Source organism: Canis aureus, chromosome 2 (assembly GCF_053574225.1).
Source record: "Canis aureus isolate CA01 chromosome 2, VMU_Caureus_v.1.0, whole genome shotgun sequence".
NCBI classification, from domain to species: domain Eukaryota; kingdom Metazoa; phylum Chordata; class Mammalia; order Carnivora; family Canidae; genus Canis; species Canis aureus.
The window spans coordinates 71933068-71950016 of record NC_135612.1 but is presented as its reverse complement, the minus strand read 5'-3'; the positions used below and the strand labels follow the sequence as shown (position 1 = coordinate 71950016).

The 16949-nt window shown below is 50.0% G+C and overlaps 1 protein-coding gene across 5 annotated transcripts in view; it reads left to right on the top strand.

Moving 5' to 3' along the window:
- The window catches only part of CRMP1 (collapsin response mediator protein 1), a 74160-nt gene extending 57211 nt beyond the window's left edge, over positions 1 to 16949 (top strand). For all 5 annotated transcript variants that reach the window (XM_077878677.1, XM_077878675.1, XM_077878679.1 and 2 more), the window contains exons 8-14: positions 943 to 1063; positions 3999 to 4155; positions 5436 to 5577; positions 6444 to 6614; positions 10076 to 10255; positions 13202 to 13367; positions 15887 to 16949. In XM_077878677.1, coding sequence (XP_077734803.1) covers positions 943 to 1063; positions 3999 to 4155; positions 5436 to 5577; positions 6444 to 6614; positions 10076 to 10255; positions 13202 to 13367; positions 15887 to 15978 — 1029 coding nt within the window. In that variant the 3' untranslated portion in view covers positions 15979 to 16949. The remainder of the gene's footprint in view (positions 1 to 942; positions 1064 to 3998; positions 4156 to 5435; positions 5578 to 6443; positions 6615 to 10075; positions 10256 to 13201; positions 13368 to 15886) is intronic.

The window sequence follows — 16949 nt, the reverse complement described above, 5'->3', positions numbered from 1 at the left end:
ACTAAATAAATAAATCTTAAAAAAAAAAACATTATAAAAAAAAAGAACTGACAAAACAACTTCCCCTGCAAGTTGCCCACTGTGTTCTAAGACCAGAGCATGGATAAATTTCCCTGGGAATGATGGGCAGAGAGTGTGCCTGTGTGTGTCTGTGTGTCTTCTGTGGGTCTGGCCTTGTGCTGGATGCTGAGGACACAACACATGAGTTGATAGACTCTTTACCCTGATCTGGTGCATTGTTCTGCACGGGAGCTCCACGACCCCTGAGGGGTGTTCCTGGTCCCTTGTGAGATCAGGACAGACCTGAGACAACGTTTACAAACCCTTCTAGCACATGGACATTGCCCTGTCTCCAGGCGTGTGACCAGTGTGTCCACCTGGGAGAGAGGGGTGGGGACCCCCTTGGCTGCACTCAGACTCAGTGCCAGTCCCCAGCAGTGGGACCATCACCAGACTGGAAATTAAAAACAAAGCAATACAAAACATGTATCTGCTCCTTTTGTTTGAGAAACACAGGTCTAGAGGGAGCAGAGACCAAGCCAAACAGCAAGCGGTTTCTTGTGGCTGTTGAATGCACGAAGGAACGTATGTTGGACACATGCGTTCACTTACCTCAGGCATTTATAAGTAATGGACGATTTTATGGGCCTTTTGATGCTTTATCCTGCCTGGCCTGTCCCCTTCTAACAGAACATGCGGCATACTCCCAAGCAAGCATAATATAACTGCCTTCCAGCCCTCTAACCAGATACGTTTTGACTTAGTTTTTCTTTTCTTTTTAGAAATTAATATTTTTCTCCTTTGATGCAATAGATTTGCCTCTGGCCATACTTAATTAAAGAAAACTGAAGGACTTTGATTTAGGGAGAGCCCTGGGGACCTTGGGGGGTGGTACTGCCTCTGCCCCTCCCTCCTGTGACCCGTGTATTGCCGTGTCCCCAGCTAGAGGCTGAGGCCGTGTTTCGGGCCATCACCATCGCTGGCCGGATCAACTGCCCGGTGTACATCACGAAGGTGATGAGCAAGAGCGCAGCGGACATCATCACCCTGGCCAGGAAGAAAGGTAGGCAGCCCAGCGCCTGGGCTTCCTGTGGGGCAGCTGGGCCATAAGGAAGGGAATTATATGTTGTCCAGCAGGGTCAAGTTCACTGGTGGGGTCCCTGCCCAGGGCAGAGACACCCTGCCGGACACTAGCATTCTGAGCTCCATAGGTGAATTATCCCACCTTGTGGGATCAGATGAGACCATGTATTTTATTTTATTATTTATTTTATTTCTTTTTATTTTATTTTAATTAATTTACTGAGACAGAATCTTAAGCAGGCTCCACACCCAGCATGGAGCCTGATGCAGGGCTTGATCTAAAGACCCAGATATGACCTGAGCCGAAATCAAGAGTTGGATGCTCAACCAACTAAGTCACCCACATACCCCTGAGACCATGTATTTTAAAGAGCTCTGCATGGTTCCAGTTCTGTTCTGGGTGTCACTTCAAGTCAGTGATGGGGCCGGGCTGTGTCAGCTCTGGGATCCTTCCCACCCTTTTTCTGGTCCCCTCTGGGTACTTATTTCATCCTGGGTCCCTTGTCTAGGGCCCCATGGTTGGTGCCTGCATCCAGGGACAACTGTGAGGTCTGCACAGTCTTGGCTGTGGGTTGGGAAGGAAGAAGGTTTTTGAGGGCCAGAGGGTCTGGGCACAGCCCCGTGCTGGACATCAGGTGAGTGTGGGCCAGGAAGCCAGCCACCCAGCTCGAAGATGGATGCAATACTTAACCGCTTGAGCATCTGCTGCTTTGTCTCTGAATGGACCTCATGGGCTCATAGCTGTAAAGTCCTTGGCGAAACCCCAGGGCTCCATGAGTGTTGGCTGATAACCCTTCTCAGCTCCAGGTTGGCCATTCACGTCCTACCTTGGTACCCTCTCCTCCCTAGTGAGGCCCCAGTACCAGGCTGCCTGCAGTGCTGAGGAGTGTTGTGAAGGCCTCAGTGGGTGTGTTCTATCTGCAGGAGGCTCAGAGCAGGGGCCCAAGTGCAGGCCTCAGGACTTCTCGACAGGTGCACAGTCCCCAAACAGTCACCAGACCAAGAATGAAGAAGGTCCCCAGAGCAGCTTCCTTCCCAAACTCAAGGGGAGAGAGAGAGAATGACAGACAGAAGAGGGGTAGAGCATGTTATACAAAGACAGTGGCTGGAGTCCTTATCCTGGTGGACATTCGCCAAGGACGTTCACCACCTGGACGAGGCCGGACTGTTCCCTCTCTGTGTCATGGGAGGCTGACCAGGGAGTTGTGGGTCAGTGCGGAGGGCCAGACAGAAGTCAGCAACAACACAGCAACCATAATTGAGCATCCACTGCTTACGTCATGCTTCTTATTTCTCCCGGGAGCCCTATATGCAAAGTATTACTAAGTGTATTTTTAAAAATATCTTAAATAATATATTTTAACGTAATATATCCAAACTGTTATTCCAACATGTAATTATACATAAATATCAGATATTTTGTGTTATTTTCTGTGTGCTGTCTTTGAAATCCAGTGTGTCTGCCACTGTTAGAGCACATCTCAATTCAGACCAACCCCAGCGTCCGGTGCCTGACAGCCACATGTGGCTCCTGGTGACCGTGTTGGACAGAGCAGCTTTGACCCTTGTTCTGGTGTTTTTAAGGGAAAACTGACAAACAGAGGCATTAAAAGAGAGTGCTCTCGTATAACGCAGCTTGCTTAGGACTGGCTCCATTTTAAGGATAAGGAAACGGAGCCTCAGAGCAGTGACAGGAATCTTGAAGTAGTCGTGAGCACGCAGGGGACTTAGCATGCAGGTCCCAGCTACACGGAGGGATATGGTGAACACCAGTCACATGTGGCTGTTTCGATTTAAAATTTTTTAAGAAGAATTTATTTATTTGTTTATTTATTTACGAGAGAGAGAGGGAGAGAGAGAGAGGGAGAACACAAGCCAGGGGGTTGGGAGGGGCAGAGGGAGAGGGAAAAGCAGACTCCCTGCCATGAGGGAGCCCGAGGGGGGACTTGATCCCAGGACCCAGGGATCATGACCTGAGCTGAGCAGACACTTAACCCACTGAGCCACCCAGGCGCCCTGTTTCAATTTGAATTAAGTAAAATTAAATACAATTTTAAATGCCTTCCTTGGTTGTGCTAGCCACATTGCACATCTCGAGAGGCACAGAAGGCTAGTGGCCGCCGTCCTGGGCAGCACGGGTACAGAACATGCCCATCACTGCAGGACGTGCTCCCGGACAGCCAGATCGCCGGAGCTCAAAGCTGCCGCAGCCGGGTGGCCTTGCACAGCTGTGGCAGTGCTGCTGGCCGGTGTCCGGCAGCATCTGTCCGCGGGCGGATCTGAGGCTCTGCCTGTGGGCTTTGCTCTGGCCTGCTCCTCGGAAGGCAGCCTGGGATTCCGAGAGTGAATGCTCTGGCAGCAGCCCTCCCGCGGTGGGTTGGTGGATGCACCGCCCGGCTCCCTTCCCTGGGGGTGGCACGGTCCCGAGGTGCGGTCAGCAGTCTCCCCAAGGCCCCAGTGGCCCCAAGCTGCAGGTGCCCATGGCCGTGACTTGGTCATAACTCACCTGTTCTTGACGTCTTTCTCTGTCACCTCCTCAATCCCCCACCAGTGCCGCCTGGAATCACCTCCCAAGTAAGACACTTGAACTTGACTCCTGAACTTGAAGATCTGCTTCTGGTAGACTCCACACTGAGACAGCACAATCCATCCCTGTGCCTGGACTGACAGATCTGCCAAAGGGCATAATGGTCCTTTTCAAATCCGAAAAGTATTACCAGTCCGGGAGGTTGCTGGGGTCAGCCGGTGCCCAGCGCCTGGCAGCGGGGGGTCACTGGGCTGTGTGGTGATGCAGGGAAGAAGGGCAGACAACCTATTGCCCCTCAGAGCATCGTTCTTCTGTCTCTGACCCTCCGACTTTCGTGCCCCCAGACCCTCCTCAAAAGACCATCACCTTTGTGTGTTTGCCCCTACAGGCCCCCTCGTGTTCGGCGAGCCCATCGCTGCCAGCCTGGGAACTGATGGCACCCACTACTGGAGCAAGAACTGGGCCAAGGCAGCGGCCTTCGTGACCTCCCCTCCCCTGAGCCCAGACCCTACCACACCTGACTACTTGACCTCCCTGTTGGCCTGGTGAGAGCCGAGGGGGTGGCTGGGCGATACTGGGTATAGTGTGGGATATTGGGAAGCACCCAGGATTAGAAACGAGAATCCAGATTCACCCTGTATTTGTCACATAACCCAGAATGGCTTTTTGCTTTGGTTTACTCATTGGCAAAATGGAGGAGAACATAGTACCTACTGTGGAGCTGATTATGTGTGACAGTGTAAGAAAATGGCCTAGAATCTAGGGTTCAGCAAGTGGCTACTGTTACTTGCAAAGCACCTCTTGGGTACCTGCACACAGTAGGAGCACAGCCACCTTGGTCCCTTCCCTTCTATTGGCCACCATGAGGGAAGAACACTTAAGCCGCAAGAGAAGGCTAAGTGGTGAGGTGTGCAGGCTGCTCTGGAAGCAGAGGTACATGCTCAGAACCAGGAAACTTGTAGAAGGCTTCATGGGGGAGGCAACATCAGGCCAGAAGCTAGAGGATTAGTAGGAATTCGCTGGATTGGGGATAAGTCCAGGCTTCTGGTCTTAGCCTTGGAGGAGCCCCATGGGGGTGAGGATGTGAACCTACCATGGAGATTTCTTTCTCCCAAATGATGCAGAAACACTTGACTTGACTATCCACAGGCTTACTCATCGTCTGCAAACTGATGTCTGGTGGGCAGATCCAAGTCCAGACAGACTCCCCATCTCCTCCACAAAGCTGCTGCTCCCACAGTCTTGCCCATATCTGAAGATGGCAGGAAACAGGCCAAAGGTCCCAGGATCTGACCACATTTTGCCCCCTTGGCGATGACCGTCATGGCTCATCTCCAATAGGCCTGTTTCTGTGCTCTTCCTTCCATGCCCCTAACATGATACAGTCTATACCCAACAAACACCCAGATTTTAAAACCCAAATCAGACCAAGCCACTCCTCTGCCTGGAGATTTCCAGGATCCTCTTCTCTTAGCATTGAGCACAAGTCTCCACAAGTCTCCAAGGCCAAGCCTGATATGGCCTCACCCCTCATTGAACCTCACTTGGCACCTTGTTTGGGTGGATGCCCACTCTTCCAGGTGAGGAAGAGGAGGCCCACCTGGGGAGTCTTATTCAGAGAGCCCAGAGCCCACACTGACTGAGCCTTTTCCCAATAAGACACAGGCCCCCAAAGGGCCTTCCAGTGTCACTCACTGATACCCATGAAGTGCCCCAAATCCCTTCCCCAGAATCTCTTGGGGTTTTCATTTCACAGCGTACATTGGGTGCCTGAAATTCAACCTGAAACTCAAGTCTGATCCCCACCTTGTTTTCATCCTTACAGTGGAGACCTGCAGGTCACAGGTAGTGGCCACTGTCCCTACAGCACTGCCCAGAAAGCAGTGGGCAAGGATAACTTCACTCTGATCCCAGAGGGGGTCAATGGGATAGAAGAGCGGATGACTGTTGTCTGGGACAAAGCAGTGGTAAGGTGTTCCTTGTTTTTCTATCCCCAGGAACATTCTAGAAGCTCCCTGCCTGGCCCCTCAAAAGCTAGCACTTTGCGCATTGCTGGTTGTCTTTTATTTTAAGATTTATCTATTTGAGAGAGAGAGAGAGTGAGAAGAGTGAGTAGAGGGAGGGGCAGAGGGAGAGAATCTTGAAGCAGACTTCCCTCTGAGCATGGAGCCCAGTGTGGGGCCCAGTCCCACCATCCGTGAGATCATGACCTGAGCTGAAACCAAGAATCAGACGCTCAACCAACTGAGCCACCCAGGTGCCTCTGCACAGCTGATTCTTAAAGCTCCTCCCTTCCTTGCTTTGATGCAGGTGCAGAACACATCAGGAGGGCATGCGAGGAAACGTGTCTCTTAACAAAGCAGCACAGACATGACAGCTCCCCTTTATTCTTTAAGGATGCAAAATATTTTCTTTAGCTTTGTTTTGACCACATCTCAGTTCCTGTAAAGATGACTTTGTAAACCGTGTGTGTGTTTGGGGTTGAATACAGAGGGTGCTTGTCGCGTCACAGTAGGAAGCCCCAGGTCACACTCTGGTCCCTGACTTGAACCTAAGATTTTTATTTTCTATTAAACTTGGACCCAGTGGGACTGACAAGATGGCACAGTGGTTATTGAGCAGATGTCAGTATACCTCTGAGCGGTCAATTGCACTTCCGTTCTGATGGGGCCAGGCCTTTGTGCCCTTTCATGATGGCCTATTTGCAGCGGGGGAGGAGAAAAATCCAGACTTCTCTCAAGGACTCCTGTCGGCAGGTCTGGATTTGTGCCTGTCTGCTCTTCCCCCAGCCCTGTTATGGGACATTCTCCTCATCTGTGGATCTTGCCTTTAGGCTACTGGCAAAATGGACGAGAACCAGTTTGTTGCTATCACCAGCACCAACGCAGCCAAGATCTTTAACCTGTACCCCAGGAAAGGGCGGATTGCAGTGGGCTCAGATGCTGATGTAGTCATCTGGGACCCTGATAAGGTGAAGACCATAACAGCCAAGAGTCACAAGTCGGTAAGTCCTGGCTTGTCCGAGATGCTCCTGATTTGGATATGCGACCTTTGCTTTGCAACCACCTTAGAAGCCTCTAGTTAGAGATGATTTATGAAGCTTCCAACCAGGATGTGATCTGATACCTGGCATGACTCAGTCATTCACATTGCTCTGCCAGTTGGAGGGACTGGCTTCCAGCAGACGCAGCTAAGCTGCTGATGTGCAACTGAATGTGTTCTCTCTCTCCCTCTCTCTGCCTCAGTTTCTCTCTCTCAGTGTGCCTGCCCTAGATGCATGCATTCACAGGCTCAGAGGAGAAGTATTAGGTCCAGGATTATCTCTTCATGGATATTAACACGTTCTCCATTTGTCAGTGTCAGTCTGTCTTTTCCAGGATACAAAAGAACTGAAGAATAATAACTGCCTTCTGGGGTGGGGACGAGGGACCTAGGGCTCCCAGATGGGGGCAGCAGTTCTGTTTAATTGTTGTCCTTTGTACTGTTTGAATTATTACATCGTTCACATATTACCTTTCAGAAATGAAAGTTTTTAAATCTCCATGTAGTTGTGAGACATCGAATGTAGCATCTGTAGGGGATAAGCCTGAGCCACATAAGAACTCCCCAGTTAGGAGCGCCACATGGCACATGCCATGTTCTTCCAGCATGAGGAGTTGCGGGCCGTGCAGGACTGAGTAAGCTGAGCTGGGAGGTTGGCCAGTTTCAACTGGTAGGGCTTGCTTCCTCACCACCTTTTGGGCATCACATACCCCATATTTGGGCTTTGGGCTGTAAGTCACCACACAGTGGGTCACTTTAGGGTGATACTGGAAGCATTAGATTAGGAAATGTTATAACTGAGAGCACACCATATGCCTGGATCCTGGGAGGCAGCTACAAACCAAGAGTGTGGCTCAGTATTAGCAGCTGTGTGTGGATCTAATTATTTCCTGAAACCCCAAGGATACTCCTAAAACCCATCAGAAGTGATAAGAGAACCCATTGGCTGATTACAAATCAATGTAAAGAATCAATAGCTTTTCTATGAAGTAATTAATTCAAAAACACTTCGAAAAAATAGAATGGAAATCAGTATCTTGTTTCTAGTAACAATAAAAACTAAAGACATATAAACACAAGTTCTTTTATGCTAACATGATTCAGTAGAGTGAACATAGCAATTCTTGCTAATTTAATCTACAAGTTTGAAGTATTCCCATCAGAAAACTCAATGGAATTGTTGTTTAGCTAGAAAACAGAGGTCCTAGGTGCTAAATGTGAGGATAGTCAAACATTTCTAGAAAGCTAAGGGGTAAGCCCTGCTCATCCCAGTTCTTAAAACTGGTTGTAGAGCTACAACTGTTAGGGCAGTTTGCTGTTGGCATGGCAGGGGGATAGCCAGGCAGTAGCCTGACCACACGTAAGAATTTGGTTTACAATATGGAGACCATTCAGATTAGCTGGACAGAGGTGGTTATCAGCCGGTGGGTCCCAACATCTGGCCCCGATGGCCTGACCTCTGCTGTGCTATTTCCCTCAGAATGGATCAAAGGTTGAAATGAAAGTTACCAAAGGACTAGAATAAAGTATGTTTTTAGAAATGATAGTTTTGAAGGGGAGAAGATCTTTCTAAGCTAGACACAAAACTTAAGAAAGTGTAAAGGGGAAGATTGGCCTCTGTGGGCACCGTGTACAAATTAAAAACCCCTCTGTATGGCATAAAATAATATGCCATAGTAATAATAATAATAATTATCTTATATGAGATCACAAGGCAGAGGACAGACAGCCAGATGATAGGACAAACAGATAAATTCCTTAACATCAAACGTCTAAGAAACCAGTAAGAAAAATACCAAGTGCCTAATAAATAAACAGTGTACAAAGACACAGTTACACAAGAAGAAATATACAAACAACTTATATACCTTTAAAAACAGACCCAGTCTCACTTATAATTAACCAAATCCAAATCTCAAGAGTATGATGCTATTTCTCACCCATGCAGCAATTGAGATGCTGGTGGTTAATGGATGCAGGTGGGGTCAGATCACGGGGCACAGGCAAGGGAGGACAAGTCTATCAAAGTTAAAATCCATTTACTCTTTAGCCCCAAACTCTACATCTAGAAAGATGTTAACACATGCCAGTGTGGACACACAGAAGTGTGGTTCAGTATGGGTTTTAGCAAAAGCAAGGAAACAATCCAGTTATCAATCTCTGGGAATGATACTATACTGCCATAGGAGGGAATATGGTTCCATGGTTTAGAGTGTTAAGATTTTTAATCCAGGTACCTGTGCCCATATGGAACAGTCTCTGAGCGCAGGAGAAAAAAATCAGGTGAAAGCCATCAGTACAGAGCTGCTGCAATGTTGAGACAGTTATTCATGCTCAGAAAATATCTGGGGGCTCAGAAGAATGTCTTTAAGGCAGATATTTCAGTCTAAGGTAGAAGAGAGACCTACTTTTTAAAATCAAAAATCATTTGTGCTTTTTTATTTTTCTTCTATCGAGTAGATGACCTACTTTTTAAAGAATAAGAAACAGCTGGCTAGTGGTAGTTACATTCCCTTTAGGGATTATGAAGGGAATGTGTGTTTTTAAGAACGTGTTTTGTCATTCAAATTAGCAAAAAGAGAGTGAGGGAGGAGGGAAAGAAGGGAGAGAGGAAGGGACAGTGGGAAGGAGTGAGAGAAGGGAGGGAGGGAGGAAGGAAGGAAGGAAGGAAGGAAGGAAGGAAGGAAGGAAGGAAAGAAGGAAGGAAGGAAGGAAGGATGGATAAAAGTGACCACACTCAGAGCTGGAAGGGAATCCATGGACATGAAATCAATGAGGTATCGCTCTCCCCATTGCCGACATAATTTCAGTTGGTCTGATGCTTTTGGGAAGTCACTTGGCAATATGCAACAAGCGCCCTGAAAAAGCTCATGACCCAGTAACTTAATTATAGAAAACTACCCTAAAGAAGATATATTTTTTTTAAGATTTTATTTATTCATTCATGAGACACATCACACACACACAGGGAGACAGAGAGAGAGGCAGAGACACAGGCAGAGGGAGAAGCAGGCTCCATGCAGGGAGCCCGATGTGGGACCCGGTCCCAGGTCTCCAGGATCACACCCTGGGCTGAAGGCAGTGCTAAACCGCTAAGCCATCTGGATTGCCCAAGAAGATAGTTTTTTTTAAGACACAAAAATGCCCATTGTAGTCAGAGCAGCCACATTGCCAGACAACAGGGGGCACCCGTTCATGTTTGTGATGCCTCAGACATTAGTTGGGTCTATGAAACCACCCTTAGCCTAATGCCCAAGGGCGAGGGTCAGTTATGCTAATGAAGACACAGAGAACGGACTATTGCATGGCCCCAAACGAGAGGTTTGCAAGGGGCAAGTGCTGCAAGTGCCCCGGGAAGCCGTGGGGAGCCTCAGGGCCCATGCAGAAAGCGGCAAGGGCACAGCTGTGCTTCTTGCCGTGCAGGCGGTGGAGTACAACATCTTCGAGGGCATGGAGTGCCACGGCTCCCCGCTGGTGGTCATCAGCCAGGGCAAGATCGTCTTTGAGGACGGCAACATTAATGTCAACAAGGGCATGGGCCGCTTCATCCCCCGGAAGCCTTTCCCCGAGTATCTCTACCAGCGTGTCAGGATCAGGAGCAAGGTGAGCGGGTCCAGCGTCCGGTGTGTGCAGAGTTCACGAGTCACGGCCACGTCAGCATCCCTTTCCTCTTGTGTTGGGTGAGCCGTGACACTGCCCTGCCCGTGTCTCGGCGCTGGAGTGCAGGTGCCAGGATTTTGCAGGCTGTAAAGGGGTGTGCGCGTGAGGGATGGGAGGATGGTGGGGGTAACACTGACTGAGCTGCTCTGGGGTGCACATCCCACATCATCTCAGGGGCCTCACCTCCTGATCTTTGAGTGTCAGGACCTTCCTGCGGATCAGACTGCAGTGCTTGGAGCAGTGGACTGGCCAGCATCACACAGCTGGGAAAGCCAGAACCTATTAGGCTTTGCCCTTCTGGTAAAAACAAACAACCCCCAGCACACTAGAGGGATGGCAAAACTGCATCTCATGCCCTTCAAACCTTCCCTCTTCTCTCCCCGCCCTCCCTACCCTTCCATTCTGCATCTCTTTCCCTGAAGAGTCTTGGCAGGGACGTGGGAGGCCCTGGCAGGGCGTCTAGCAGGCGCCAGCCCTTCTCCGGCCCAGCTCAGAGGGAGGTTGCTCACGCTTTAGATAAACTCCCACCTCTGGGCCCATCATCTTCCCTCATTGGGTCCCTCCTGTCACCATGACCACCTGCTTCCCACACTAAATGCCTGATGTTTGCTGGAAAGGCCAGCAAGTGTGTGTATGTGTGTGTGTGTGTGTGTGTGCATAGATGTATGTGTACATGTCTGCATGCCATGTCTGTAGGTGTGTGTATATGCCTGCATGTGTGTGCCCATGAGTGTATACATGTGTGTGCATAGATGTATGTGTGTATGCCTACATGTATCCACATGTGTGCGTGTACATAGATGTGTGTGCATGTCATGTGTGCATATGCCTTCGTGTGCACACATAGATGTATGTGTACATGTGTGCACACTGTAGGTGTGTGTACATGCCTGTGTGCATGTGCACATGTGTGTGCATAGATGTATGTGTACATATGTATGCATGCCGTGTGTGTATATGCCTGCATGTGTATGCAGATGTGTGTGTGCATAGATGCATGTGTACATGTGTGTGCATGCAGTGTGTTGGTGTTGTATTTGCTGCCGTGTGTGTGCATGTGTGTACATAGATGTATGTGCATGTGTGTGCATGCAATGTGTAGCTGTGTATATGCCTGCGTGTGTGCACATGTGTGCGTATGGATGTGTGTGTACACAAGTACATGTGCCCACCTGCTGTGTATGGTCCCACTCTTCCTGTGCTTCTTAAATGCCGCCGCCACCACCACCAATTTTGATGGAAAAGCCCAGAAACCTCCTGGCACCCCCAGACTCTCTCAGGCTCACATTATAATGCTTAATGTCTTTCCATGTCTTATAAGGTGTAGCACCCCGGGTCAGATATTCCAAATTGTTCAGACGTTGCACGTCAGATGGGGAAAGGACGGACACGAAGAATAAGCAAGTCAGATCTGAGAGATGGCCATGGAAAGCCGAGGGGGCCGAGAGACCACAGCGGCTGCTAGAGACAGGAGACTTGTGTAAACTCCCAGCTGGACACCTGCTAAGGGGCCCAAACACATGTTGGCCAGCTTCATTTCCTTTACATGGGTTTGGACCTGAGGCCTGTAATTAGCAGCCATGTCTGTGAGAGCAGGTACCTGGTACCTGTGTGAGGCCGTCACCTGCAGTAGCCAGAAGGCCGGGTCCCCACCCAGGGCTCTCCTTCCCCACATGCCTGGGGGCAGAGGATAGGAGCCACACCATGTGAGGGACAGGATATGCCCCAGACCTAGCTGAGTTGAGCTGAGCTTGGAGTAGGTCCCTGAAGGGTGTGGGGAGGTGGGGAGGCAAGCTTTGAACCAGCCGGCACTGAGGGAAGCCCAGGAGGTGCAGGAAGCAGGTATTATGAAAAATAGACCAGAAAGGTGGCCAGACACAGTAGTCCCAGATGGAGGGCTCCCCTGTGGCAATGCTCAACCCATGGGATAGAGACCCTGGTCCATGCCCTGTCCCCCAGAGGGTCAATGCAGATGTGCATTTCCAAGTTTCCCTGAGCTGGCCACCCTCAGAGGTGGCCCCGTCACCCCACCATGTGCCCAATTTTCTTCTTCTCCCCCTCCTCCTTTCTGGATTCACCTCCCAAATAAACTAGCTGTCCCCAGATCCTTGTCTTGGGCTCACCTTCTGCAAGACCATAGACAATTCAGTGGTTCTTGAGGGGCATGGTGGGGCATGTCAGGGAAAGTGTTCTCTTGAAAATGGGTTTAGGGTCCACCTGTATGAAGCTCTGAGTGTGTGTGCGTATATGCATGTATGTGCATGTCTTTATATGTGTGTTGGGTTATATACATGGGGGATATGTGTGAATTACGTGTGTACAGATGTATATGTGGAGCAAGTGGGTACATGCATACGGGGTGTGTGTGCACATATGTATGCACATGTGTGCATGCATTACGTGGAGTGAGTGCATGTATGTGGTATGCGCATGCATGTGAATGCATGTGTGTCTGTACATGTATGTGGAGTAAGTGGGTGCATGCACGCAGGGTTGTGCACATGTGTATGCATGTGTCTATGTACGTGTGTGTATGTGGAGTAAGTGGGTGCATGCAGGGTGTGCACATGTGTACACATGTTTATACATGTGTGTATATGGAGTAAGGGTGCGTGCATGCAGGGCATGTGTGTACACATGTATGGATGTGTGTATGTATGTGGAGTAGGTGCACACATGTTGGGTGTGTGTGCATGTGTGTGTGTGTGTAGTAAATGGGTGCATACATGAGGGGTATGTGTGCACACATATGTATGCATGTGTCTGGGTGAATGCACCCGTGTGTCCCCGAGCTGACCTCGGGTCACTGGCTGCAGGGCTACAGCCTGCCTGAGTGGGAAGGCACAGGTGCATCTTGCCCATCGGTCCCCCTCCCCTCCCTCTGTGTAGGTTTCGGGGTTGCAAGGTGTTCCCAGGGGCATGTACGACGGTCCTGTGTACGAGGTGCCAGCCACACCCAAATATGCAACTCCTGCTCCCTCTGCCAAGTCCTCGCCTTCCAAACACCAGCCCCCGCCCATCAGAAACCTCCACCAGTCCAACTTCAGTTTATCAGGTAAGAGGCTCCCCACGCCCATGGCGCTTCCCAGGGGACCCGCAGGCACTAGCTGAGAAAGCAAGGGGTGGGTGGGGAGCCCCATCACCTCTCCTCCCGGGAGCGGCAGAGCGGGTGGGGGAGGTCAGGAAACGGAGGGAGTCCACAGGGGCTACAAAGAGATACCTGACCCTGGCTATGAAGTCTGCACAAAAATTGGCCGAGCTCATCCTTAAGCACACCTTCCCTGTGAAGCTGACCGTGGTCCCTCAGCCCCAGGGACGCTGCAGTTTCATCAGCTCGTCACAGGAGGGCAGACACGCACACGCCTGGGAGGCTGAACTGGAATTCTGTCCCCCAGAGTATTCGAGGCATGTTTATATACCCTGGGCTAGGAGCTAGGAGTACGGCGATGAATGAGACACAGCTGGGCCGCCCCCACTTTTGCTCCGGGGTCAGCAAATGTCTTAAAGGACCTGATCATAAATAGTCTAGGTTTTGTCAGCCAAGAGGCAAAATTTAGGGTGTTAAGTAGCCATTTCAAATGCAGCATTGAAAAATATTTTTAAAAAACGTAAAAAACTATTCTTAGCTCATGGACTATACAAAAACAGGCGACGGCCAAGCTTTGTCAATCGTCCATGGTTTGCAGACTCTGACCTAACAGGAGTGAGAGCCATTTAAACAAAAGCTGGTATGCTTGGCAAAAGAGAGTGGAGGGGCAGAGAGAGATGAATATCCATTTAAATTGTGGGAGCATATATCGGAGGAGTGTCTGTCTCAGCGATTATGCAGTGGGGGGACATAAGCTGTGGTGGGGCGTGTGTCCCCAGTGCAGCTCATTTTACTTTCCATGAGCCTACATGCAAGACTTTCTCACACACTGAGTGTGATTCCAGTCTTTAAAGATAACTAGTAATTTTTCCACAAATGGACCCACAACACAACTCAAGTATCTCATCTGATGCTCAGTTGACAGAACAGGGACTGGACACAGTCCCAGGACAAGGCCCCTGGGTGGGATTGCATGGAGTTTGCAGACTAGGCCTCTCTTCTCAAGTTGTGCAATTCACCATTGCTATTAAATACAGAGGGCAAGCCCCTTCTCTCGCAGAACTACAGAAACACTGAATAGAAAGTCTGCTGGAAGGGTCCCACCACCGCCACCCAGTGCCCTGGTTGGTGCTCCGTCTCTCCCAGACCCACCGCACCTCCCTGGCCAGCTTCAGGGCAAGTTAACAGGTGACTTTGTTCACTACCAGCACCATAGGCTTTCTGACATCAGGAATGATTTCACAGATGCCTTTTAAATATCCGCATGATGTCCCTTTATAGAGGTGCAGCGTGGTTTACTGCACTAGTGTCCTTTTGCCCGACAGGTGTTTGCGAAGTAGCTGACCTGTAACCAGCAAGATGGGGAGGATTATGAGAGAAATGGGCATTAAGCACTAGGCCTGACTTCTGGTTCTGGAACTTAAGGAAGTTCCTGGTTTACCAGAAAGACGTGATATCTTCCAAGGGGACCATGAGAAAATCAGACAGCACACGACGCCACATCCATAGTGGCTTTCAGGGATCAGACAGTGGCAGAGATGGAAGGTACTCCACCTACGCTACTCTCACTTTACAGAAAAGGAAGTGAAGGCCACGGGAAGGGTGGGTCTGATTCCAGATCACCTGGATTCCAGACATGACTTGTACTGGAACCTATCTCCGGACTGGACCCTGGAGCCCTCTCACGCTAGCTCTCCTTTTTACCTTTGTCCATCAGTCACCAGTTATTCACTGAAGACATATTTTATTGAGCACCAGGCCCTGGGCTTGGTGCTGGAGCTTTGAATCTTTAACTGCAAAAGAATGTGTAAGATTGGAACAAATGGTTGGCTTTGCAGATTTAAAACAAAAAAAAGTGATGTCTCTCCTCCACGCAGATCTGGCCATTGCAAACCAGGTGGGTAGTTCTGAGCTCTGAGTAGTTCATATGCACACACACATGCACACGCACACATACACGCACTCTCATGCATACCGTACATAAACACCTTTGGAGCATCAGGCTCTGCTGTGTTGTTCTGACTCCTGGAGAAGCAGGGGCTATGGAGACAAACCAGTTGGGGCTGGAATCCTGGCCCACCCACCCTCCAGCTCTGTCCCCCAGGGTGCATGACCTGAGTATCATGACCTGAGTATCCGATTCCTTGTCTGTAAATTTGGGGTAGAAGCACCCCCTTCATAGTACTGCTGTATACCCTTAACTCAACCATGTATGTTAAAACATCAACTTTGTGGCTGCACACAGTAGGCACTCTGTTCACCTGTCTCAAGAACATGGAGCCAGGCAAGAAATAGTGCAGGGTAGTCGGCTGCAAGAGGGTGACCCCAGGGTCTGAGAGCAGTGAACCCATGGATGTTGCGGAGCAGTCCCAGCTCCCCGTGGATGGGTGGAGAGGCTGGAGGGCGTGTCCGGACAAGGGCTCGGCATCCCTGCCCTCCGGGGCAGCAGGTGGAACCTGTCAGGTGATGGGCTCCGTCTCTTTCAGGTGCCCAGATAGATGACAACAATCCCAGACGCACTGGCCACCGCATCGTGGCGCCCCCCGGCGGCCGCTCCAACATCACCAGCCTCGGCTGAAGGCGGACAAGTGGATGGATGAGCTAGGAATAAAGTCCATTCCTTTCCCTGTCAGGGTTTGGGAAACCGCAGTTTAATTTGGTACTGATGGGGGGAAAATTGAATGATGTTCTTTCCTCTTTTGTTTAGGAAGAAGTGGTACTAGTGTGGTGTGTTTGCTTGGAAACTCCTTGCCCCACAGTTGTGTGTTCATGCCGACTCCACCTCAGAGCATGGGGTCTCCATTTCCCTCCTTAGTGAACACAGGTTCTAGCATCGTCTTGTACTGTCCCCTCCACTTCTGACTCCACAGGCTCCATGATTCTCGGGGTGGTTCCTTTGCACCCTTGTAGCTGTTCTAGGATAGTTGATGCATGTTACTGAATTATGTATGCAAGTCTGTGAGTGCATCTGACGGAACATCGCCGAGGACCAATGTAGACACAATGCCGAGACCTCAAGCCCTCAGGGGCAACTCCAAAACTCAATGCGAAGATGTTTACTCATTGCCCCCACCCCAAGTCCATGCTTAGAAGGCAGCCTGCCCCACCCCTCCCCACCCCACTCCCATTGAGAGAACCTTCTGTGAATTCTCAGAGAGGCAGGGGAGCCTTCCAGTGCTTGCAGAGAAGCATCATCCACGTCCTGTGTCAGAAACCCTGGTCTCCGTGGCACTTGTGACTCGCCATGACGTCTTCTGGTCTGTGTGTCCTTCCAGCCAGCTCCGACTTCGGGCCTAGCCAGGTTCACACTCAGAAAGGGGTCTCCTACCCCCATCAGGGCTGACAGCAGTGGGGCGACAGCTGCTCCCTGTTGTCCCACTCCTGGTCCCTTCGAGGTGGTTGACGGGGCAGTCAGATTTTTAAAGTTTTGTACAAAGTTTTCCTTTGTAATCACCCCCATTTTTACTTAACAACTGACTTATTGTGGCTCTTATTTCTGAATTCAAAGCTTGTGAAAAAATAAAGAAAATAAACAGCCTGCTGGCCCAA